The sequence below is a fragment of the Alosa alosa genome, chromosome 19 (assembly GCF_017589495.1).
Source record: "Alosa alosa isolate M-15738 ecotype Scorff River chromosome 19, AALO_Geno_1.1, whole genome shotgun sequence".
In the NCBI taxonomy this organism is placed as follows: domain Eukaryota; kingdom Metazoa; phylum Chordata; class Actinopteri; order Clupeiformes; family Clupeidae; genus Alosa; species Alosa alosa.
The window spans coordinates 21,415,280-21,441,422 of record NC_063207.1 but is presented as its reverse complement, the minus strand read 5'-3'; the positions used below and the strand labels follow the sequence as shown (position 1 = coordinate 21,441,422).

Here is a 26,143-nt window from a genome sequence, read left to right as displayed (position 1 = left end):
GCAGAGAAAAACAGACAGAGAGTGATGGAGGGAGAGAGAAGAAAAGAGACAGAGAGGAAAAGAGAGACAGAGAGAGAGCAGAAGCGAGGGAGACAGACAGAGAGAGACAGAGAGAGAGAGAGAGAGAGAGAGAGTGAGAGAGAGAGAGAGAGAGAGAGAAAAAACACCTGCCTCCGTTTGGCAAACAGGCAGAAAACAGCTATAAACCCATTAAGTTAGTAGCAAAAAGACAGTAAGCGAGACAGAGAGAGAGAGAGAGAGAGAGTGAGTGAGTGAGTGAGTGAGTGAGTGAGTGAGTGAGTGAGAGAGCTAGAAAAGGAACGGAAGAAAGAGTGTATATTGTGTCTGCTTTAGCAATTGCTTTGCAGGTCCCGCCAAATAAATTTCAATGAAACAAAGCAGCACAATATCTGGATTTCCCATGTGTGAAATACATGACAACCAAACCACTGCTCCGGCACTTGTGCCAAATGCAAACCATTTATTTCCTCGCATAATGCTGCCGTTATCATTTTCATTACTATTCCACAGTCTCTGGGCTAGTCCTGGGAAACTTCTATACGCCAATGGGAAATGACAGCTTTATAAGCTACCGCATGTTTACTGTACACGTCTGGAGTCTGTATGTACGGCAGATCAGATAAACAGATATGCTTTCAGGAAAACACTCGCACACATGGGAGATATCTTAGACAAACACTCTGACAAGACAATTTCCATGGCTGCTTTATCGTCTGCAACCTTTTTTTTCCCTCTGGTGGCAATTATGAGTCCAACAATTTAACTGTCGGAGTTATCGGATACCCCATTTAATGTGGTGTTGCTGATCTCGGAGAATAACTTCAGGTACATTACAGCCATATCAGGTGATGGCGGGAAGAGGAAAGACATCCTGACCAGCCAGGCAGTCTCGCCCTCAGTGCTCACCATGGCCCCCTAGTGGCACTGAGTACAATTGCAACAAAACTGCAAATCTCAAAACTCTGACCTACAGTTCCTTCTCTCTTTAAAGTGTGTTTAGATGAGTCCATATTATCTTCAAATAAATGTTGATGTTATAAAGTCAAGCGAATCACCCACTGTTTTCACTAACCACCCAGACTACGCACTTTGGAGTTTTGTAGTTCAGGCCCGGAAGACCCTGCATCTAATGTCTACTGCAAAAGATGCCAGTTAGCATGTACTGTAAGCAAGGCTTTATCAGTCAATCAGCCTGTTGGTGGAGTTTGCACTGTTTTCCCCATGATCAAGTCCATTGATCTTTTTTCACAGAAATGAACATAGAGAACATTTTTAGGTGAAGCCTCTTTATTACCTTTGGGGTATCAAGACAGGGTTGCAAATGTGTTGCGTTATCAGGTGAATAGGAAGTGGCCTGTAAATGGAGGAGGGGGGTGATGGGAGTTGAAGTCTTGCATAATCAGTTCAGGATGCTGTGGTTTCACACCCTGAACATTCCCATGCCCTGCTGAAACTAACACTGAGAGACAGAACATAGGAAAAGAGGACACACACACACACACACACACAAACACACACGTAAAGACAGAGAGAGAGAGAGAGAGAGAGAGAGAGAGAGAGAGAGAGGGAACACAGGAAAAGAGGAGTGGGGGGGCACAGTAGAGACAGATATGAGGAAAGAGACAAGAAGACAGACAGATGCACACAGGAAAGTGAGTCAAAGAAAAAGAACAACAACACACACACACACACACACACGTAAATACACACAAAGAGAGAGAGAGAGAGAGAGAGAGAGAGAGAGAGAGAGAGAGAGAGAGAGAGAGAGAGAGAGAGAGAGAGAGAGAGAGATAGTCCAGGTGACTGAGTATGTGTGTACCAGATACAGAAAGAGAAAGAAGGGTTTGAATGCGCACACACACACACACACACACACACACACACACACACACACACACACACACACACACAGAGAGAGCCTGTGAGGGGGTTGAGTGAGTATGTGTTAGGAGCACAGGTGATCTTTGATGTGTAAAGCAGTGGGGGCTGATGGGAAGCAGCTCCTGGTCCCGCAGGTCTGAAGAATGCACTCAAGAATGCAGAAGAATCTGATAGACCTCAAGAGGAGAGGCTCCTTCATCAGACAGACAGCTGGACCAGTCACACACACACACACACACACACACACACAGTATCTGCTGTATCTGTGTGTGTGTGTGTGTGTGTGTGTGTGTGTGTGTGTGTGTGTGTGTGTGTGTGTGTGTGAGTGAGTGAATGTGTGTTTCTGTGTGTATGAATACAAGTGCTGCATGTGTATATCAGCAGCTGTGTCTTCAAGCATACAAGTGTGTGTGTGTGTGTGTGTGTGTGTGTGTGTGTGTGTGTGTGTGTGTGTGTGTGTGTGTACAGAAGACTGCTGAGGGCGGGTGCAGCCTAGCCAGTGGGGTTATGCGTCTGGAGGTCAGGGCTTGATTCCTCCAGATCTGGGCTGAACGTGTGATGGAGCTGGAATGTTAATGGCCCACAGATCCAGCAGAGGCCAAGAGGAGAGAAAAACCGAGAGGGAAAACAACCAGGGAATAGACACGGCAACAGGTTTCCTCCATCCTCCATGGAAACATAGCACCGGATCTAGACTCCATGGAAACATAGCACCGGATCTAGACTCCATGGAAACGCAGCACCAGATCTAGGCTCCATGGAAACATAGCACCAGATCTAGACTCCATGGAAACACAGCACCAAATCTAGACTCCATGGAAACATAGCACCAGATCTAGACTCCATGGAAAGACAGCACCAGGTCTAGACTCTAGACACTATGGAAACATAGCACCACATCTACACTCTAGACACTATGGAAACATAGCACCACATCTACACTCTAGACACTATGGAAATAGTGTCTAGAGTGTAGCACCAGACACTATGGATATAGTTCTGGACTGGTAGCAGTTTTCCTCTTTGTCTAAGCATTCAACAGCCATGCAGAAGGCGTGCACAGGCGAGCTGACCCAAGATGGCGGCTACTTGTACTGCAGGTGCAGTGGAGGAGGGGGAAAAGAGAGATTGAAAGAGATGACGAGGGAAGAGAAAGACAAGAGAAAGGGCAGTAAGAGAGACACACCCTGATCTGCTACTATGTGTTGACACGTCTGTACTTAACAGACACAGCCTGGGCTCTCCATTCAGACACCTCACAGAGGTGACAGCATTCACTGATTTGACCATTCACTGATTTTATTCAGAAGAACTTCTCATTAGAACCTCTTTTTAGGTTCTAAATTCTAAATGTTTAAATGCATTCTAGAGCACAGCCACACACACATACAGAAACACACACTTGTGTTGACATTTACCATCAGAACAGGAAACCTAGTCTTACTGGAAATTCTGAAGCACGCTTCAGTCACAGAGATCAGAGGGTGGGACAGATTATACACTTGGCAAATATTATTCTTAAATGCCGTTGCAAGGGAGGCTTGCTATAGGGCAGGATGCACGTAGTGAGAGGAGTTCAGCAGAGTCGGGGCTCTCTCTGCGTTAGATATCGGAATCTGTCTTTTAGGTGTAATGTTTATGCAAAGCTTTGGCTCAGTCGACCCTCATAATTTTGTATAATATGAAGGAATCATGAAATAAGGCCAATCATTTTGGACCTCACCCCCATCTCCCTTCAGTTCACTCCCTAAGCACCGGCCCGCCCAAGGAGAACCACCTCACACACTCACACACACAAACACACACACACACACACACACACACACACACACACACACACACACACACACACACACACACACACACACACACACAGGAACACCCAAGATATCACAGAAACACAAACAGACTTATGGGCTTTGACACACACACACACATACACACAGACACTGAGAAGGCATCTGCTGAAAGGCAAACGTACAGACCCTGCAACACACAGCTGCATAGAAACATCATTCAGTACACATGAAAGGAAGTCTCACACACACACTCACACACACACACACACACACACACACACATAGATCCACAATTACTGGAATTTCCTGGTTGCTGTCTGTTTGCTGTGAAGAATGACAGATCTAATCAAAGCTCTTTGTGGAACATGAGAGTGTCCCCTTGCTTTGTGCTGGCGCGTGGAACGGTTCCACATCCACCTGTCAACAGCCCATTTATCTCCTCAGAGATAGATCGCCTCTGTCGCTCGGTCCACATGCTCACGCTGAACATCATCACACAGGAATTAATGCTCTGGACAAAGATCTCTGCATTGTATACTGCACATAACTGCACATAGCCGCACACACACACACACACTCACACACACACACACACACACTCACAGGAGATCATCTTATCTAAGCATCTATGCTTATTTAACCACTAAAGCACTAAAGTTGGTTTATTTGAAACCTTTTCAGGATTTTAAGTAGTGTGCTGGATTCCTTTACGTTACTGTGCACACAGGAGCTATTCCTCAGATTTCCTTAATTTCTGCGTTCCTTTGTGGAATGTGAGTGTCTGTGTGAGTCTGTGTGCCATGCCTGTGTGAGTGTGTGTATCTATGGTAGTGTGTGTGTGTGTGTGTGTGTGTGTCTATAGTGTGTGTGTGTGTGTGTGTGTTTTAGTGTGTGTCTATGGTAGTGTGTGTGTGTGTGTGTGTGTGTGTGTGTGTGTGTGTGTGTGTGAAGCCATGCCTGCTCTAACCCCGCGGCCGCCCCAGTGTTTCTCGTGGATGTCCCCTCGTGCTCATTTGCGTCCTGTTGTGTGACACCATTGCGGCAGCTCGGCGAGGAAATATATTTTCCTTCCAGCGACCTGATGGAAACTCTCGGAGTCGGCGCCCGAGAGCTGGAACACCCTGATATATGCCCCAGCCCCAATACCCTCTCTGGCGTTTCCACAGCAACCCTGTGTCACGGCGACACCGATGTGTCCCCGCGCTGCCGCCGGCTGGCAAAGCCAAAATACCACAAGCATCTCGTTAATTAATCTCAGCAGAGAGGAGCGAGCAGACACTCACCAGCCGGACTTTTCAGCCGTCTGCTGGCACGCTTTGGCCCAGTAGCCTCTTACAGCACATTTCCATACATGCAGATTCACAAGTTCACATACAGAGTTCAACTGAAAGAAAACAAACATTTTGCTCTTTCAGGGCGTGACCGGCAGATCTTTTTGGCACTTTGGAAAAGTCTTGCTGGGCTTTGGGGAGCTGGATCGCAGTGTTACTGTCAAGACCTGGCATGGAAAGTCGAAATCACCACAGCTGGATTTGCCAGGCCCTGGCAGGCAAGCAGGGCAAGGCAGGGCAGGGGAAGGAGCGGAAGGCTTGCCTTTTCTTTCCATCATCACAGCTCTTACCGCTCTCCTGTCCTGCCTCCCACACAACACACACACACACACACACACACACACACAGTCCCCCCTTCAGACACATGCACTCACCCTCTCTTCATAGGCACATGTATACACTCTGTCTCTGCTGTGACCTAAACAGGAACCACCTATCACCTATGAAGTGAGAGGAAATGACCTGTTAAGAGGCTACTTACTGCAAAGATGTCTAGGGTTTTATCACCTATTCCAGTGACGTCCACCAGTCATTAAAGGTGAGAAGCCACTTGAGCATGAAACCATATAACTGCCATAAACTACTATTCATTTTATTAGTCTACCATCCAAATGCACAGTTTGCCATGCTGTTAGAATTACAACACGACTGAAGTCCAGGTAATTATTAATATAACACCGTGTGAAAGAACCGTCAAAATTATTTTTTTACGAGTAAACAAACTTCCACATGAATCAGAACAAAGCTGAAAATGTCAGTCTGTTTGATATACCCCAGCAGCATCAACCTGAACCCAGTGGCAACGGTTCAGATGCTGAAAAGCCCTAATGCTGGCAAACACACACGTCTGGTAAAGTACACCTGAACCCCATGGCAACAGTTCAGATGCTGAAAAGCCCTAATGCTGGCAAACACACACGTCTGGTATAGTACACCTGAACAGTTGGAACCCACTGGAAGCCCTGTGGTACAGAAGAGGCTCAGAAGTGACTCAGTGGTATTTCATATCCATTCTACCAAAATTGGGAATATTAATAGTGTAAGTATGTAACTATGTGCTTGACCGGTCTTATGGCACAGAGTGGAAAGATAACCTTTGTGTTCAGTCACACAAAGGTCAGAGGTGGTTCACTGTGGTGCTGAGCTGGAATTCCTATTGTTCTGGTCACCGGATTGAAAACGTTTGTCAACAATAACAAATGTGGATGAGAATGTGCTTCCTCTAAACATGTGGTATCAGATTGTCTTCCTCCGCAGGTGCTGGGCAGATGGGTTGGAGGGTTGGTGGGGGATTGGTTGCCGAGGAGCCGGGTGCCAATCCCATCCCCATCCTTAACACAGGAAATGCCAACAGCTGCCCTGGCATGCCTCTGGCGTACCGAGCTGCGTCACAACGGCCATTAGTCCACGCACAAGTCCCGGCGGCGTGGCACACCTGTTTATTCAGACGATCACCTTGACTCTTCCCTGTGTTCCCCCCAATCTCCAGCAAGCTGATGGAGACAGGACGTGAGAGATAAACAAACAAGCTTGGCTTGAGACACCTGAGGCCTGTGCAGCACACATGAGGGAGACACACGGCACTAAGATCGCCACAATCTTAAAAGAACTCAACAGGGTCAAATGGTGACTTTTATTCGCACACCCTTTGAAACTGAGGTCTCGGAAGCAGACCGATGCAAAATGGAGGTGCGTGCCGTGTTCATCCCTGTGTGCGTTCTAGAACTTTGTTGACGAGGTTTTCGCCAAAAAAGCAATTCTGTGTCGCATGAACGAGCAGCCACATGTTCTCCAGCCAGGCGAGTCGGGTCCTTTCTCAGCAGTCTATCAGGACGTCACTTTCAAAGTGCCTCTTGTTTGCCGATAGGGTTGGCTCTCCAGGTTTGGAGTGGACAAACAACACAGGAGATGGTTTTCATCACTGTGGCATCTGCATTGACTCTTGAGGTTTCTGCAGATAATGAGTCAGAATATATTTTTTTTTCGAAACCACAGCAGACAGTCTGTTGAAATCCTGCCTTTTTTTTGTTTGTCAGTAAACTACTAGAAGGCCATCTCCTCACATCTCTGGTGAATTGACTCAGATGCCGTGCCATGGAGGGGACTAACAACAGTTCAGGAAAATGTCTCAAGGCGAAACCGGGTTAAGAAGAGAAGGCTGCGGAAAAAAAGGTTCATGTGCTGTTCACGGAAAAGCTAGAGCCTCAGTCTGTGGTAGGTAACCAACAATGGGAATCGGCTGCTTCAAGTTGCGGACCAAATTGCTGCCTTACTGTAGGTTAACTGGGTTTACAGCAAAACTGCTCAACCTGGCTGTCAATGGCTTCACTTGGGAGTCATGTGATTAACAGAGCCTGCAAAGTCCATAATATATATGAGTATTTCCACTAATGAAAGAATAGGATAGGACTATGTTTTTATCAATTTCCCACTAAATCTTTCTTTTTACTGTAAGTATACACCTGTGCCAGAAAGGGGACTGAGCTCCAAAATTAATTTTCCCAATAACTTCCCAGATCAAACATTGCTGTTTGAATTTACGTAATAGCACCGAAAGATCGTCATCCACCCATTTCCTATTCCAACTCTGATTTATGCCATATCATGTTCCACAAACAGCAAATTAATATTAAACATTTGGATGCATTCAATTTTAACTAAGACCATTAAATTCTATTCATAAAAATAAATGTTCCGTCTGCTGTTTATTACCTTACGAATGGCTGTAGAAGATTTTAAGACATTATAAAGGCCAAGTATTTTCTCAGCCAAACAGTACCTGGGTTGATGCATAGCCTTGTCCTCGACAAAACTGTTACCAATAAGAAATGGGTCTGCAGAACTGATTTAAGCGTATGTGTGCAGAGTGGTAAACTGATAAAGATATATGGTGGGGTTCACCTGTTCTCCTTTACTTCTGGGGTCAGATCAATTCTCTTAGAATTTGTCTTTCTCACGTCACTGACAGACCACTTAAGAATTATAAGTGGTTCCCCTGTTGCCAAATTCCTCACTCACTTGTCCGCAGAGATTACAGTGCTTCATCCCAATCCCGCCAAGACACGACTCTGGAGGGGAGCCGCTGATTGCCAAGGGCACACAACATGATCATTTATCAAGTCTGGAGCTCAGGTCAAACATTACACCTGATCTCTCTCGCGCGCTTTCTCTGAGAACAATGACCATGGGTGTACAATGAGTACCATAGAAAACCTACAGAAGACCATGTATGATGGTAAATGGAATTGGTTCCCATTTGTTCTCATATTTGCATTCTAAGTGATTTTGGATGATTCAGATTGATTAATGAGGGACTGGAATAAACTAAGCCAAACATGGTCTCTGGTGGCAGGGATCTTGGGCGTCTAACAGCTCCTATGTCAACACTACCTGTCCCTATCCATCCACCCCTGGGCCAGAAAGCTCTTAGTTGGTCTCCGAAGCCTGTTTAATGCTCAGACTGCCTCCTCACAGTTTTAGACTGTCTGTGCCAAAATGCAGATATTCACAGCCATCAATTATTTATTAACACTATTCCTCTCTTTTTTATGGAGGTCTGAATCATCTATCTCTGTCTGCTTTCAACCTCTCCTCAATATCCCAGTGCATCCTAGGTTCCTGATTCAGACTGTGTCTATCTACAGCTTGACGGGCAGAGCTCCAAGGTCCTAAGTGCTGAGGAAGTAGCGTCCCATGCTGTGCTGTTCCCTTCTACATGCTGAACTCTGGTGTCTCCTCCACAGTTGGTAAGCACTGGGGGTGGTGGACGTAGGGGACTGAAGAGCAAGCGCTTCTGTTTCCAAGCTTTGCCGGGACAGCATGAAGCTCTACCAAACCAGCTGTGGTGAAGCAAAGCCAGAGAGAGAAACAGGAGTTTCTGATTATCACACGTTGTAGATTACAAGACATAATCCTCTTGTTTGCAACTTGGCAGCACAAGGTCTTAACGTGGGAATGGAATATGTTTTTTCCTGGCTGTTAATGTCTGCGTGCGTCTTTTGTGATGTGGCTTGCTGGACCGGACGTCCCTTTTCCCCAAGGGAGACCGGTGAATGTACAGCGTCCAATCGGGAGACGGGGTCATTCAGTCGTAAACAAGCATTCAAGATGGAAAATAATGCGAGTCCAACCTGCAAACAATTTTGAGTTACAACTGAAGAAATAAATTCTGAATTTAATGTTTGTTTGAATTGGAAATCTCGTTTGCAGGCTTGTCTTGTCAACATAAAACTTGATTATGACGCATAACTAGTTTGTGAGTAATACAATAACAATTCCACACTTCCATCATAATCGAAAACATGAACTTACTAGTTTGCTGAATTTACCATTGTCAACAGTCAACAGTTGTGGATGCGGGAATTATTTTCCGAGTTTCCATAAAACTTGAATGCAACTGCATGGGTGGGTCTGTTTTGAGGGTCATCATAATTATGGAAAACAACCTCATCACAGGATCCATTGGCTTTGTTGCTGTGCCCGACCTCTTAAAATTATCAAGCGTGAAGAAGTCAGACTCACCACTTCCCTCCAGCACGGTCAAAAACCTTTGGGGGGGTTTACATGAACACAAGCACGACACCTCATACATAAACTTGCTCAACACCACGGCTGCATCTGTTGTGGATGGCACCGACTAAAAGTGACACTTTTACAACGTGACGAAAGGAGACCACTCCTAGGTTCTTTAAAAGATATTTCGTGAGGAATTTGGGAAACGTTTCAGAAGAAGCAGTCTCCGAGGAGCCACAAACACTGGAGGGGGGCTGCGCGACCCCAAGATACGCCACATATAACTCCCTCTCACGAGCCTCGCTGTTGAAGTCACCGGCACAACACCAGCATTTATAAACCCCATGTCAACATACGATAGGAGCCACTGGAGTCCACATGTACCTGGCAGCGCCATATTTATTTTTGCCGTAGTTTTAATCATTTATGATGACTTTAATGGTGTCATGGTGCTTATGAGCGCGTTAAGTAGAGCATATCAGGGGGCCGTGTACGTCCCTCTAGTGGGACCCTTTAAATTAAACGTTGACTTAATAAAGTCTCTATGAGCCGGCCGAGTGTTTGTCCGAGGGCTTGTAACACATCTGACGGGATTATTCAAGCATGATGTATTGGCTTTTCCAATGAGGTTTAACTCGAGTGTTTCACCTTCCTCTCTGGAGCCAAAGCAAAAGAGGGGGATTCTTGACATTGAGAGAGAGAGAGAGAGAGAGAGAGAGAGAGAGAGAGAGAGAGAGGCAAAAGGGGGGAAATTACCAGGCACAGAGAGAAAAATGCTCTGCTCTACAAATTCCCTCTTAGGAGGAGAGGAAGAAACGGGCCAGTGGGGTAGACGGGAGGGAAGCGAAAGAATAAAAATGATGAAGAGCTCATCTTAGTGACAGGAAACCCCCTAAGAAAGGGGAAAAAAGAGAAAGCCTCCCTCTCTGTCTTTTTCCCCTGTTATTTAATCTCTTGACCTTCTGCATGGCTCGGAGTACAGAGGTGTCCTGTCCAGTCCCCCCCACCCCCCATCTCTCTCACCCCCTTCGGTGTTTTTTCATGATACTTTTTAAACATGACGTGTTTCCACGCTGAGACTCGCGGCTTCCCTGAGCTTCTCAATGGGCCATGCGCTGCCACATTAATAAAGCAGCTCCACAGACAAACCGCAGAGCCTGTGGATGTTTTTACGAGCCAGAGGTAGCGGGAGACGCCATTCAGTATCCAGGCAGTGTGTGTGTGTGTGTGTGGGGGGGGCTTAGCCTGTGAATGGGGCTTTGGTCAGGAGGTGGATACTGTACGTAGAGCTCAGGTGGTGTTTCATAGGGCCGCTGTGCAATGACCCAACATGTAATCAGTCATTTAAATTGAGAGAGGTTGTGGGTAGATCATGGGAAAATGGAGCAGAGTGTGTTTATACAGTGGGTGTAATTGCTGCAAGAAGGGAGTTATTTAATCAGACAACTCTGGTTGAAATTGAAATGGGTTCTTTCCTTACCATATGACAACAAAAATTTGAATGCAGGAATCACAGGTAATGTCCTTTGTGCTCTGTCTGCTTTACAACTTTGGCTTTTCTATATTTCAGCCAGACTCATCCTTCAAACACAGATAAAGAAGAGTTTGGTGGATACTGGAGGAATTGCAGTGAGTGTGGTGACAAATGGTGGTGCCTGGGTACTGTATAGATTTAAGGTACTAAGACCACCCATATAAGGCCTTCCCTCCCAAATTAATTCCCTAAAATTCCAGAATTTCTCTAGCCTGGGTGTTCCCATGCTGCCTTGCGCGCGATTTGATTCACGCTGCTAAGGCAGCCTGGAGACCATGGAGCAAATTTTCGCCTGAGATAGGGAACCAATCACAGAACAGGTGGGAAAGCAAGACGACGATGAGCTATGCACAGACGCATTTGATAGACATCCGTGGCACCCAATAAACGGATCTGGGCATTTTTTTCAAATACGAGAAAATGAACGTTTCGTTCCCAGACCACATCTCATTGAGAAGTGGTGGCGCTAGCCAGGCTAGAATTTCTCTGAAGGAATGTAACAACGTGGGAGAACCCTTGTACATGATCCACTTTAAATTTAAGCCCATTTTAATGTGCTGAATGTCTAGTGAAAGTTCATAATAATCTGTGGTCTGGAAGCTGGGTCTTGCAGCACACCTAACCTATATATACAATAGTGTATGAAGGCAAGCAAGTAAGGAAGAAAGTAAAAGCCACTGAATTGTAAAGTTAAAACAATCTATCATTTCAGTTGCTTTCATGCACCTGACCAAATCTCCACATCTAGATTACACCCTATGTCAGGATTATTAAAAAAGAAACCTGATATCTGTAAGTTACTGCAGCGATGATGACGGGTGATGTATCTGATAAACACACTTTATATCAAGCGTGTTAAAGTATGACTAAGTAGACTATTCATTTTCTGAATTAATTTGACAATTTCTTAAATTATTAATGTAAATATAGTTCTTAGAAGTTATATTGGACCTAAGGATGAGTACAATGTAATGTACTTCCTATGAACATACAATGTACTAAATGTATAATAGCATTAGCAAGTATTTAAAAGTAAAATAAGAAAATGTTATATGTAATGTAATTTCCTACTAAAATAAAAAATAATAATCATCACGGTCAACATGTGTCCACATTCGTCTCACCTTCAGGCCAGGGTCCCTCTTCATCATGTCCAGGATGATGTAGCAACCGATGGAGTGTCCGATCAGCACCAGCCGTGTTTCTCTGGACACGTGCTCCCGCAGGAACGACAGCTTGTGCTCAATCTGCCCATTCAAACCAAACACATCCCTGGCCTCGGTCACGGACGGCTCTGGAGAGTGACAGAGACGAGAAAGAGAGAAAGAGAGAGGGGGAATAAGGGAGAGAGAGAGACACACAGAAAGAAAAAGAGAGATATCAATCATACAGGAACAGCAATGTCCATTATGCACTTACCTTTTCTTCAGCAAATCCTCTCTGCTGCTGTCGCACATAATTACTCAACCTCTTCAAGAGAAGGTCAACTCCTTTTGCTTACCAACACTCTCATTCATCCTGTCACCTACTTACTGTACAGCTTGCCTCCATCTCTCCCTCCTTCTCCCTCTCCTCACTCACTCACTCACTCACTCATTCAGTCCGGTGAGCCTCCTCTGCCCTCACTATGCTAACCGCTAGTAGTCAGCCTCACAGGATCAGAGTGAGTGCTGTGTCAAATGGGAACGGTTCCGCAAACTGCTGCTGATGTGTCCAACTGCATAACCAGGCCAGTGAGTAAAACTGACAGCCCATCATTGGAAGCTCATATGAGCTGGGGTCTTAAAGGAAAAACCATTCAGTGTACTGGTTATTTTAGGAGCCATTAGCCCAATTTCTTACTGCTTGCTACAATTTTCATTTGGCTTTTTTTTCTTGCTAGAGGTGGAATTAAATTACAAAACAAAACAGAGTCCAAACAGCACCTAGTATTAAGTGTTCCATGTGGACTTCAGACATCTTGATCTTATTTCTCCATAATTCCTTCAGAGATGGATAAAATTACATTTTATTGAACAATTCCGGTAAGCCCTGCCCCAGAACAATGCTTGGCGGACACAATTAACATTTTCTTACCAGCAGTAAACCGTGCAGTAATCTCAAAAGTGCTGGAATCAGGACAGAAGAAAGCGTGCCAGAGAACGAGGGAGGAAGGGAGGGAGGGAGAGAGGTAGGAAGAGAAAAATTGATTTTCATCTCTCTTAAGTGTACAAGGCTTTAATGACTGTGTGACTTCTTGACCTCCGGCAAAATAACAACAGAGATAGAGACACAAAATACTGAAGGATAAAAGAGAGTGCTAGGGAGAGAGATCCAGAGTGAAATACTCTGTGAGGGAGAACAAGACAGAGCTAGTGTGAGAGAGAGAGAGAGAGAGAAAGAGAGATAGAAAGAGAAAGAGAGAGATTGGATAGAAGGAGTGCAAAACTAAACACAATCAGAAAGGCCAAAGATTTAAGTAAAATCCACAACACTGAAGTAGAGCTGAGACAGATATAGAAACACATGAGGAGAGAGCATATTTCCCTTCAAAAATATACCATAACACTACTCATCATTGGATCATCAGGCCAATAAGACAAAGAGTAGTAAGCCTAATAACAGCTGTATTATCTATAGAGATATTACAAGTGGTATTGCAAGATTTATAATTAAATAATAGACCAATGCCAATCAATTCAATTAAAAACTGCAGGAAACTGTTTTGGTAAAAGGGAGATTTCCCAATTCCAATCTGTTCAGATAATGGTTTTCAGATAAACACAATGGAATGATATACAGCAGATAATTTCTTCTGTGGAGAGGGTGAACCTCCTTGGCTGCATTGATTATTAACTACAACCACCTCCCATAGTGATTGATATATTCTGGATATTAGCATCAGATTTTAGGAATGCTAGGTCCTCAGTATCCCTGTGTCATCCTACGTTGGTAGTATGTATACTGCTTTATTACAATACTGTAAGTTTATCAAGCTATTGTAAAACTTCAGGAAACTTTTTCTTTTGTTTTGATAAGTGGACATAACTGTTCAGATAATGGCCTTGCTATAAACACAATGAAATGATGTGCTGAGCATAATTTCCACTGTAGAGAGTGAACTAGCTGGGCTGCATTGAAGCAACACAATGCAATTCTTTTACCTTAGAATAATGTCTTAAAAACTCAATTTGGATTTATAATAGGCAGAACTGCATCTCTGTCAATGTGTGCCTGGAAAGCCTGATATTGCACTATGCAGCTTTGTCGTGCTGACCAGGAGCATGACCAGGAACATGACCCTTTTTGTTAGTTTTCTTTGAATTGGGAACTCCCTTAGCACTAAATGAGTATCCTAATCCTAAATATTGGCCTTAGGTTAGGCATGCTAGGCAGGTTCTCAGTAGCCTTGAGCAATCCAATGCAGGTACTAGGCATCAATTAGAATTCCCTGCTGGCATTTCAGTTGGTTTGGTGTTAACACTCCAATAGGAAGCTCATACATTCTTGGAGTGTACAACTTGTGACACAAAACCTCAAGGAAAGTGAACTTTTGCTCTTCACTACCATTGCTCATTGCTGTCCCAGCACAAGGGAAACTCAGTCCAGCCATTGATCTTGGCTTGCTGCTTCATGACGTCATCCAATCCCTCTTTGCCTGGGCTCCGATCCCTCGCCTCATTGGTCAGGCATCTGGCAGATAGTGTCTGATGTTTGCTGATTCAGCAAAACAGATCCTGAAATGGTGTCACCCCCGTAGATTAAATTATGATAAATCACACAGCTGGTGTTGTCAGTGAAGACAGTTCTGCTTTGTAAATATTATCTTTTCAGTTTGGCTTTCAGTTTCAAAGAAACACGACAACTGAAACACACTGGTCCAATCTGAAAAGCCACAAGGCGTCTTATGGTCCTCAACATACAGGAACAGAAACAAAAAAAGAACATTGAGAGCAGGACTCGTTGGTCTAATTATCAAATCATTTAATTATTAAACCCTAAATGATTGGGGTACCAATCAGTTTGAGAATATCTGATAATGGTACGTCATCCATGGTACTGTTCTTCAGTTTCACATCTGTGCTATTATAGAAGAAGTTCCAACATACATTTCTACTCTAAACTCTATGCCCAACCACTGTAGAAAAGAAAACTATATTCTGCTGGTACAGTATGCATACTGTATTGAGTAAGTGGTTTAAGTGTAGCAATATGATGTTGTATTACTGCTTTAGTTCTTCCTTGACATGATAAGTATGGTGAAATACAGGGACAGACTGTAGATGAAAAGTAGTTAAAAGGCAAGAAAGTCTTCCACTCTTCTAACATTCATCTCCCCTCTCAATTACTCTTTTGCACACACCCTTGCTATAAAACAACTAAAAGCTGTTCATCAATTACAGTTACGTGGTACTTACACTTGCGATGTATATTGAGGGAGGGAGGGGGGACGCTCAGCTAAATCCTGTACACATTAAAGTAAACAAGGATCAGATGTTAGTGTGACTACTCTGTACATATTTATGTGTGTGTAGTTCTCACCCAGTCTATCCTTCACCTTAGTTTCCAAAAATCACTGCTACTCATGGTTCTGGCTCCTCTGCGGAGCAGTCATACTTGTTTATTTAACTTCACAGAGGGGGTACTGTTGAGTCCAAGGCCTCAAGACCATTAGCAGTGCTGCCTCTGTCGGCTAAGTGGCCGGCGAGGACCACCCAGAGATGGCCTGGGAACGCAGCCGGACTATGGCCACTCTAAGACAACGACCCCCCCTAGTTCTCCTGCACTTCGTGATGGGTTTTCATCACAAGATTGGGTTAGTCTTACATGTGGAAATCGTTTTGTCTGAACAGGGGGGAATTTGTGTGAGGTTCTGTAGATTGTAAATATACGCAAGTCCAATATTGATTTGGTTAAAAAATAGGGTGGTCTTGACTAGGCTACGAGATAGAAAATTGAGAGGGCTCAGACAAGCCTGTTTCTTTCCATACAAAGCAGATAAAGACAATGGTGAAACCTCCACTGGACAGAGAGTGATTTAACATGATGAGGCATGTTATTTTTGCAGATCGGTTTGGAATTAGATCATGCGCCTTTGCACGGACAGGGCCGGGGATGAGGGTTAAGGGTGTGGGAGCTCAGGGAATAAGCGTACTCCACACGGCTCAGACAAAAAGCAAAGTGAGTGCAAATTTTGATTAATGGGTCAACAAAGAGCAACATATGGCAAAGACAAATTCCGCAATGTGACATAATGATCTTTTTTGGCAAAGGGAGAAGATAGCTGCTGAAACAGGCTATTGAGGGAAGATCACGGCGGCCTTACAAGTGTGCTGTGAATGGGAGGTGCCTTCTTTTTTTTCTTTACTTGGTGGGATGAGGTTATTGAATTTCAAATTTTAAAAGAAAACAGCAAATGTGGCGTTACTGATTATTACATTACAAATCTTATCCTGCTTACTCCAAAGTCTCTCAGATCTTCTGATCAAGTTGCTTATATAAGTTATATTTAAGATGATCGCAAAATTTGAGATTAGTTAGAAAGAAAGCCAAGAGCCAAATACAGTATGCAGTGGGTTCCTGTAGTTCAATCAGTTAAGGATGGGGCTTACAATGTTATTTAAGAGTACCAAAGCCATGACGTAGTGTTGTCAAGGCAGCAATTTCGCTGGATCTAAACAAATCAATCTAACCATACAGTAGTATTCACCATAGCGGTGGCTTTAATAATTAAATATTTTTTTTTAATTCTAATTAAATAATTTTACGTTTACGTTTCCAACACGTTAGTATATTTTTTTACACAGTAGGAATCGCATACTACAACATACAGTTAAGAACAAAATTATTCATACCCCTGGTAAATATTGAATTATTGTTGATTTTCTCTTTATCGATGTTTGTTCTGACTGAAAATTACACTATCACATGTCAAAAGGTTGTAAGACAATGTTTTAGAAACATGGAATCAAAAAAAGAAGCATTTTTATGAAAAATGGCGTGTCCAAAATGATTCATACCCTTTTTAAACTAGATGTACCGCAGAGCGGTACAAAATATGACCGCCGCCCAGTCCAGCACATTTTTTCCACAAAAATAAATCACGCTGAAAGGCCTATATGATTCTAACTGTCTCACTAAATTGCATTATCCACACTCAATTCTCACTGGTATCTGCTAGACAACAAGTACCAAAACTTGATTAGTTCATAGATTTCACATGTAAAATTCATTTTATACAACCCCACCCCCATCTTGCCTGTTCATAATTCTGAGAAATTCTTGAATTGTGTGCATGTGTGTGTGTACACGTTTATGTTTATGTGTGTGGGTGTGTGTGTGTGTGTGTGTGTGTGTGTGTGCGTGCTTGTGTGTGCATGCTTGTGTGTTTGCCTGCGTATGTGTGTTTGTGCATGTGCATGCATGCGTACATATGTCTACTGTGTGAGTATGTGTCATACGTATGATTACTGTGAATGTATGTGTGTGCGTGTGTATCTGTTTATGCACATGTGTGCACATGGAATGGGTTAACATGACCCCTGGAGGCAAACACACGGAAAAAATTGGTCATCCTAGGCCCTACGGTTCTCAAGATATTCACAGAAAACTGTGTCTGCCCTACCCTCCTTTTCGGGGGTCCAGTACAACAGGGGGCTACAGATCAAAACAAAAACAATGGTTCCATGCTATCCATATGGGGGTTACATGCCCACCAAGTTTAGTGTACCCCGGGTCTTTCAGTGTCCCAGGAATCCTTGTTGGTGTACGGTCACTAAATGTACACATAAATTATTTTTATTGTAAGGCCCCCATGAACGAAAAGTTCACAAAAAATTTGGCATGCATTTGGAGGGTGTCATAATGATCCTACACTTTCAATTTCGTGCAGCTTTGACCATGTCAGCCAGAGATATTGTGATGAAAACACCTTTTTGCTTTTTCATTTTAACTAGGTGGTTATACATGAAATAAGTGGTAATGGGATGGGTTGACATGCCCCTTAAGACCAACATACAAAAAAAAAAGGTGGACCTCCTAGGCCCTCACGGTTCTCGAGATATTCACAGAAAACTGTCTCCGCCACCTACAGGCCAGTTGGTGTATAGTAACATAAATTAATTTATTGTGTGGCCCCCATGAACGGAATTCCACGAAACTTGGCGTGCATTCAGAGGGTGTCATAATGATCCTACACTTCCAATTTTGTGCAGTTTTGACTATGTTAGGTCACAGATACCTCGCGATTACAACACCTCATTTTACTTTTTTTTTGTGTTTAACTAGGTGGCTATACATGAAATGAGTGGTTATGGAATGGGTTGACATGGCCCCTTGAGATCAACATACAAAAAAAAATGGTCCTCCTAAACCCTACGGTTCTCGAGATATTCACAGAAAACTGTGTCTGCCCTACCCTCCTTTGGGGGTGCAGTCCAGCAGGGGGGCTACAGATCAAAACAAAAAAACAATGGTTCCATAATATCCATATGGGGTTACATGCCCACCAAGTTTAAGATCTACCCGGTCTTTCAGTGTCCCAGGAATCCTTGTTGGTGTCACGGTCACTAAATGTACACATAAATTATTTTATTGTAAGGCCCCCCATGAGCGAAAGTTCACAAAAAATTTGGCATGCATTTGGAGGGTGTCATAATGATCCTACACTTTCAATTTAGTGCAGCTTTGACCATGTCAGCCAGAGATATTGTGATGAAAACACCTTTTTTTGCTTTTTTATTTTTAACTAGGTGGCTATACATGAAATAAGTGGTAATGGGATGGGTTGACATGCCCCTTAAGACCAACATACAAAAAAGGTGGACCTCCTAGGCCCTCACGGTTCTCGAGATATTCACAGAAAACTGTCTCCGGCCACCTACAGGCCAGTTGGTGTATAGTAACATAAATTAATTTATTGTGTGGCCCCCATGAACGCGAATTCCACGAAACTTGGCGTGCATTCAGAGGGTGTCATAATGATCCTACACTTCCAATTTTGTGCAGTTTTGACTATGTTAGGTCACAGATACCTGCGATTACAACACCTCATTTTTTACTTTTTGTGTTTAACTAGGTGGTGCTATACATGAAATGAGTGGTTATGGAATGGGTTGACATGGCCCTTTGAGATCAACATACAAAAAAAAATGGTCCTCCTAAACCCCTCACGGTTCTCGAGATATTCACAGAAAACTGTGTCTGCCCTACCCTCCTTTCGGGGGGTGCAGTCCAGCGGGGGGGGGCTACAGATCAAAACAAAAAACAATGGTTCCTAATATCCATATGGGGTTACATGCCCACCAAGTTTCGTCTACCCCGGTCTTTCAGTGTCCCGGGAATCCTTGACGGAAATTTGGACATGCGAAAAAGAAAAAAAAAAGAAAAAAATCTGCTTCGCTGCGCGGCGGTCATAATAATCAATGGAAACATCTTTATTTGCATTCACAGCTCTCGAAATGGTTCTTATAATACCTACCAATCCTCTCTATGTCTCCACAATGATTCTCGATTGCATCTTTTTAACAGCAATGTCAGTTTTGAAGTATTAGTTTTGGGTGTTTTTCAGACAATGGGACCTGGTGAACTTCTCAAAGTAAACGGTAACACTAAAGCAAGAGGCTACACTGTGATTCTGAAGGAAAAGATCAGGCAATGTGCCAAGAGACCTGCCCCAATAGGCATAATTGGACCATTAAACCACACAATGATCTAAAACATACAGCCAAACAAGGCAAGAAATGGTTAACCAAGAACAATATCAACATTTTAGAGTGGCCCAGCCATAGTCCAGACCTCAATCTATCAAAAAAGTGAGTACAAGCCCAGAGTGATGGCAAATAATCATTCCTGCCTCAAAACCCGGATTGCAGCTAAAAAGGTGCGGTCTACAATCAATGTGGAGACATGGAGCGGCTTGGTACGTATTATAAGAACCATTTTAAGAGCTTTGATTGCAAATAAAGATGTGTTCAGTGATTATTTTAAAAGGGTATGAATAATTGTGGACACGCCATTTTTTCGTAAAAAATTTAAAAAAAGATAAAAATGCTTACAACCTATTGCCATGTGGCAGTGTCATTTTCAGTCAGAACAAATATATTGGTCAATAGAAAATCAACATTAAATCAATATTTGCCAGGGGTATGAATAATTTTGTTCTTAACTGTATATTCATACCAACACGATCAAATTTGTGACTACAGAGTTATGTTTTAGCATGGGTTTCCTCCGTAAAAGAGACCTGCATGTAACTTCACAATATGTGGTTAAAATCCTTAAATTCACGGATGTGTCTTGGCTTTATTTTTGAGGCAAAAAACGTCACTCGTAACAGAAGCCAGTCTTTGATAAGACGTGAAATATTCACTGGAATTTTGTTTCTTTCTATTACACCTGCCAGGGAATCCGTGTTATGTGGCTAAGCTGCTGACTAGCAGGTAAAACACGTTTAAATGGCTATAGCCTACATTTAAAACAATTTATTAGCTAGAAATGATGCCACAATGTCATGTCTACATTTAATGTTATTTAAGCCACTTCGAAAGTTTGTTTAGATCCAGTGACCCTGCTGTCATGGAAACGTAACGTCACACTTCGGAATTGTCACAACACAGTAGAATTGTTACAACATCATTCAACTACCACTGCACACATCTTCTTCAAATGTTGTTCAAGAATTTGATCTACGATTGCTAAACAATGGATTTTTTAAGTGGCACCAATAGAAATGAAACCGAATCAAAATTAACACGGTCGCAGCTATGAAAAAGTTCAATGCCGGTGTGCAGGGTAGTAACAAAAAACATGTTGTGTCAGTCTGTAGGATGATTAGCTCAAACAATACATGCAAATGGTTATGATAGAACTACTGAAATTCACTTTCGATGTGTCTTCTAAATTAATACATGTTAATGTAATGTATTTTCTTGTCCAGCACTCTACACACAAAAATGTGTTAGTGCCACCCGGTTTTCATTAGGTTGGACAAAAAAATGCAACTTTGCTGACAAAAATTATATCTGGCACCTGACCAAGCATCCAGTCAATTGATGTGTAAACAGGAAACTTGCAGTTGCAACACTTAAAGTCATTAGATTGATGACCCCTATTCTTATGAGCGGCTCCATTTGCCTGGCGATTTAGAAAACTTTCCAGAAAAAGATATTCTTGGCACCCCTACCCCCCCTATTGAGAAAATAGTTGACATCGGGGACACATAGTCAAAACATCTCATTAACATCCATTTCCCATTTGACCCCAGCCAGACTGGAGGCAAGTGATATTTCTTGAATGAATAGTTTAGTAGTCTGGACATTAATGGTGGGCAATTTTGCTATATCAAAGAGGCAAAGTGGTTTATGAGCGGTAGCCTTGCAAACTCATTCTGACAAAATGAATGAAATGTGGGGGCCTGGGGGCTAGCTTGACCCGGGAGAGGTTATTGACATTGGCATGGTGCAAAATGTTCCCCATGTTTATATTAACAGATTTTTTTTACTGTAATCAAAAGCATCAATCACAAATTGCCCGCCACAGGAACAGTTCTTCCACTGAAAGATTGGCGAACGTAAACTCCAATGTGGGGCTTTGGGGCTTTCTTTTTTTCAGCTTTTGTTTGTGTTTCCGAAACATAAGTATTTCGATTTTTTTTCCAACCTCCGTAACACCCTACCATCTAATATTTACTGTTAATAATGACTACCCTATAACATGGTGGTAAGAGGAAGGGGGCGGGGGGGCTGATCATCAATGCACCTAAGTTTCTAAGTGCCAGTGTTCCTATGCCATTTCCCTTGACAGAGTGGAGAATTTTGAGGCACTACCCAGCTCCAATGCCAACCAACTGACCTGAGGCAAACTGAGTGGTCTTTGACCGGCAGTAAATCAATGGAGTATTCAAGGCTGGCGGCGGTGGGGAAACCCCAGTCACCACTGAGGGGTTCAGGCTCAAGCCATTAGTGCACATAGGAAGGGTAACACATTAGCTTGCTGGGCTCTGGATATTGAGTTTGGGGTCATGGGTTTGTGTTCCTTAACCCTTAAAGGTGTGATGGGAATGTTGGAAAATGAACTTTCTAAAGAATATCTGGGTTCATTGAATTCAAGATAGAATTTTAGAACCTTCAATTGTTGCGGAATGGAATCTTATGTTAGAATGTTCAAAAACCCACACCTTTAAAGGTGCGATTTGTAGGATTGTTACCGAACGTTCTGTTGGCCAAAATCAAAACACTGGTGAACGTTCTCAAGACTACCAGACGAGAGCCTCTTCTGGGTTGCCAGATGCAATGAAGAGTTAGCTAACGTTAGTTGACCTGCAGCTGCTTTAACGTTTCTCCAACCATGACCCACCTACACATTACGGAAACAGTGAAAACAAAAAATACCTCTCTAACCAACGTAACATATGTAGCTGAAGATAGCGATGCAGATGAAGTTTAGCATAGGCTACCTGTTGTGGAGAAATATGGCCAGCTCTGCGTCAGACTTGATATTCTCCGTTTGACGAAGACGTCACCATCTCAGGAAGCTCCTCCGATGTCCACTTAATTTGTTTCTTGTTTTAATTTTGGAAATTTGCCTGCCTCTTGTAGGCGTTCATGACTACAACTGACAGCTGTTGACAGTTGGCCTTTGCTAATTTGGCAACCCAAATAGGAGGACGCGCTAGCCCATTATTAATACGCTATTCTAGAATGAATCGTTCAAAACATAAACGAAAATTCCAAGAGATTCCGCCCGTAACTGATTTTTTTCATGGGTTTTACGGGGTTCCGCGGGTTAGAGTAATGTTGTCAAATAAGCCATTACTTCAATTCATCGTGTTTCCTCACTCTCTGACAACATATGGTGATCATTTTTGGAATGGTTACAGTTTATTTTCCATTATTTCCTACATACTGGACCTTTAAGGGATAAACACTGGACTGGTGTGCCTTGGAATTACTTGTTGGTTATTTATGATGATTACATGACTGTAGTCATTTGTAAAGGTGTGCCTTGGAATTACTTGTTGGTTATTTGTGATGATTACATGACTGTAGTCATATGTAAAGGTGTGCCTTGGAATTATTTGTTCTCATTAGTAGTGTACTGTACCTTGTGAAATGGTGTAATTGAAACCTGTGGCATGCCAATACAGCATATGCCACATGATTAACATGTTTCTCTTTAAGATTATGATGCTTTACATATATAAAAATCCACATTCTTCACTTGAGATTGAATAACCCTTATGTGACCTGAGACCTCCAGGTGATTCAGGGTCAGCCCTCTGGGTGTGGACAGAGTGCTGCACTAACCACTCACATCGCACACCTTGGCTTAGCAACAAGTAATGTGTGTGTCAGATTGGAAACACAGTAAAAGGTGTATTAATAATGTCTATTCTCCCTGCCACTCGAGCTTTCTGAAGTGACACTGCCACTCACTCTTTGAAGCCAGTACATTTTGTAGCAACTCCGCTTAAGTTCCTCCCAACATTTTACATTTTTGCAATGAAACTTCCATAAAGACATACAATATGCATTGAAACTAGAGCGCAGATCCTTAAATATTGGGACAACTTATTCCCTGTCATTAAAAGTGCTAAATGCCATTTCCAGCAGTATCATAAATCACAACAGCTGCTATTCAGTCTTGAAAAAGTATGTACTCGCACAAAACAATAGTAGAAGTAGCATTCAGGCTACAGTGCACATACATTTCCCACGGTCATCAATATAAATATGATCTCCAATAAAAAGAATATTAATACCATCCCTTCTTTTCTAAAATGTCTAAAATATGCACTCAAATTTTCTGAAATTGTGTGTCTATAAAAGAGCCTATTGTGGCCGGTAACATAAGCAATGACTTCCCCGTACAGAGGGCATCTGTTTACCAAATGGGGAGACATGATGAAGGATGGTTCCCGTCGTCCTCGATATCAACTCACTTACAGCTCGCTGGGTGACAATAATCAAGAGTGTCACTCCGATACCGACACTGGGGAAGGAAGCAGAACTTTTAATTACAGACGGCCTTTCATCTGCAAAGCCTTGGCAAGGGCTGCCGTTGCTTGTCATCCCTTGGCACATCGACTCCCTGAGCTCCGACTTTGACTTCTAATCATCCCCGCTGTGATTGGGGCGACATGATCTGAACGGTGATGTGCATGTTGCTGTGCTTTTAGCTTTGACTATCTCCAGATATTGTCAGCATGGCCATGAATAATTTATGACCCCGTTGCGTTTCAGCGAAAGAGTGCCATGTGTTCACAATAAAAAGAGGAACTGTTCGATGCTTCAATTTGCTACAATGTTATTATCATCTGGACAAACTCTTAGGACTGAACTCCAGGAACAGATGAAGCCATATATCACTCGTAGACTGTATGCATTGCCGTCGTAAAAAGGAGCCTAATAACAATAAACTGTTATCAAACTTTTCAAAAGTAATCGGACGAGGTGACCCGGTTATTGGGAAAATAATACATCATAGAAACGATGATAATTCTCTGGGTGAATGCCAGGGTTAAGGGAGCTTTCTGAGGACATCAGTCAATAATGTCATTATGAATGCTTCTGCCAAGAGCCAGACTGTGCTAAGAAGAGCCGGCCCACACGTACACCAGCCGCCCGATAGCTGCCCGTTCGTTCCCTGGTATCCTCTGCGGAGCTGGCGTGGACAGATTCCACCTGGACTGTCTAATCCATCAAGCGAGAGCCCCCAGTGGAAGTGCTGTTTTTGGAGATCCCGGACATCTGCATGTGGTTTGGCTTATTACAGGTGAGTTCTTGGTAATGTCTTTCCCACGTACGGAGCACTATAAAAACGTCCACGCCGCTTTATGGATAAATATATAAGACATTCATATACTGGCGGGGAGAGTGGAGCAGGGAGGACACTTGGCTAAAGCTGGCCGTTCACATTCCGTGGTCCACCTCGCCTGCACTGTCCCCTGCTACCTGGCAACCTGAGTTGAGGGGGTATTCTGGGATGGAAAGAATGAAGGGAGAGAGGCTGGGACAGGTTCCATAGTGAAGCTGGAAACAAAAGCTGATATGTGCAAAAATGCATGCACACACACACTTTCGGATTAGTTAGAACGGATTCAGCAGCTTTTTCTCCTTTTGTTCTTAACAGTTGTTTGAAAGGATATCCAGATTACTATAGGTACACAGCAAAGTGTTACTGTGGAGACAACCTCAGTCCAACACTGGCATAAGGGGAAACTCATAAAAGAGTGAAAGACCAACAACTAAACCAACATAAATATAGAAAATATCTTTAAATTGAGACAACTTGCTGGAAATTGTATGTGTTTTTTGGTTGTTTGTTTGTGTTATCATTGGACAGTTGCAGCAGAAGCAACATGTGTATGTGCATGTCACACTGACTAGCAGAGTTGTCTGAGGGTGGTTTATACGCTAACACTGTCTAGCAGAGTTGTCCGAGGGTGGTTTATGTGCTCATATCAAGAGGATCAGGTCTCTCAGTGGAAGTGCAGTTACACAATCTCCTTAATCGCTTACTGCCATCTACTGACTCCATGGGAACAGTGATGATGTCATTGGTCTGTTATGTTATACACACACACGCACACATACACACACACTTGTGGATACGCAAATATGCACATTCACACATGTGCACTTACACACACACACATGCTCAGACACACACACACATGTGCACACATTCACACACACTTACCTGAAATCCCATGAAACCAGATGTTCAGCAACAATATGTTAGGTACCATGAAACTATTGGTATTAGTACAGTATGAAAAAAAGTAATTGGACAGTATGATAGAATATCATCTAACATTTTGAAGTACCGGTAGTAGAGATATGATAGTGTTTTTACTGATTTACTGCCACATGATCCCTGCATTCATCCAGCTTTGTAGTGCATTTTCTTATCCAGCCATTCATCAATTTCATTTATCTTCACAGTAACTGTACTGTACTTTGAGACTGCTTTTTGGGTTTCACTGGCATTTCAGGCCTTGTGATGCTTCTTGTTGCAGAGTTGCAATTTGGAGACAATTTAGTTTATCTTGTGTGATGTTAACTCAGCAGAAAACACCAACTGAA

General features: G+C 43.0%; 1 protein-coding gene across 1 annotated transcript in view; it reads right to left on the bottom strand.

Moving 5' to 3' along the window:
* Nucleotides 1–26,143, bottom strand: part of ldah (lipid droplet associated hydrolase) — a 63,866-nt gene that overhangs the window by 16,863 nt on the left and 20,860 nt on the right. Inside the window, exon 4 of the mRNA XM_048228614.1 lies at nucleotides 12,203–12,372. Coding sequence (XP_048084571.1) covers nucleotides 12,203–12,372 — 170 coding nt within the window. The remainder of the gene's footprint in view (nucleotides 1–12,202; nucleotides 12,373–26,143) is intronic.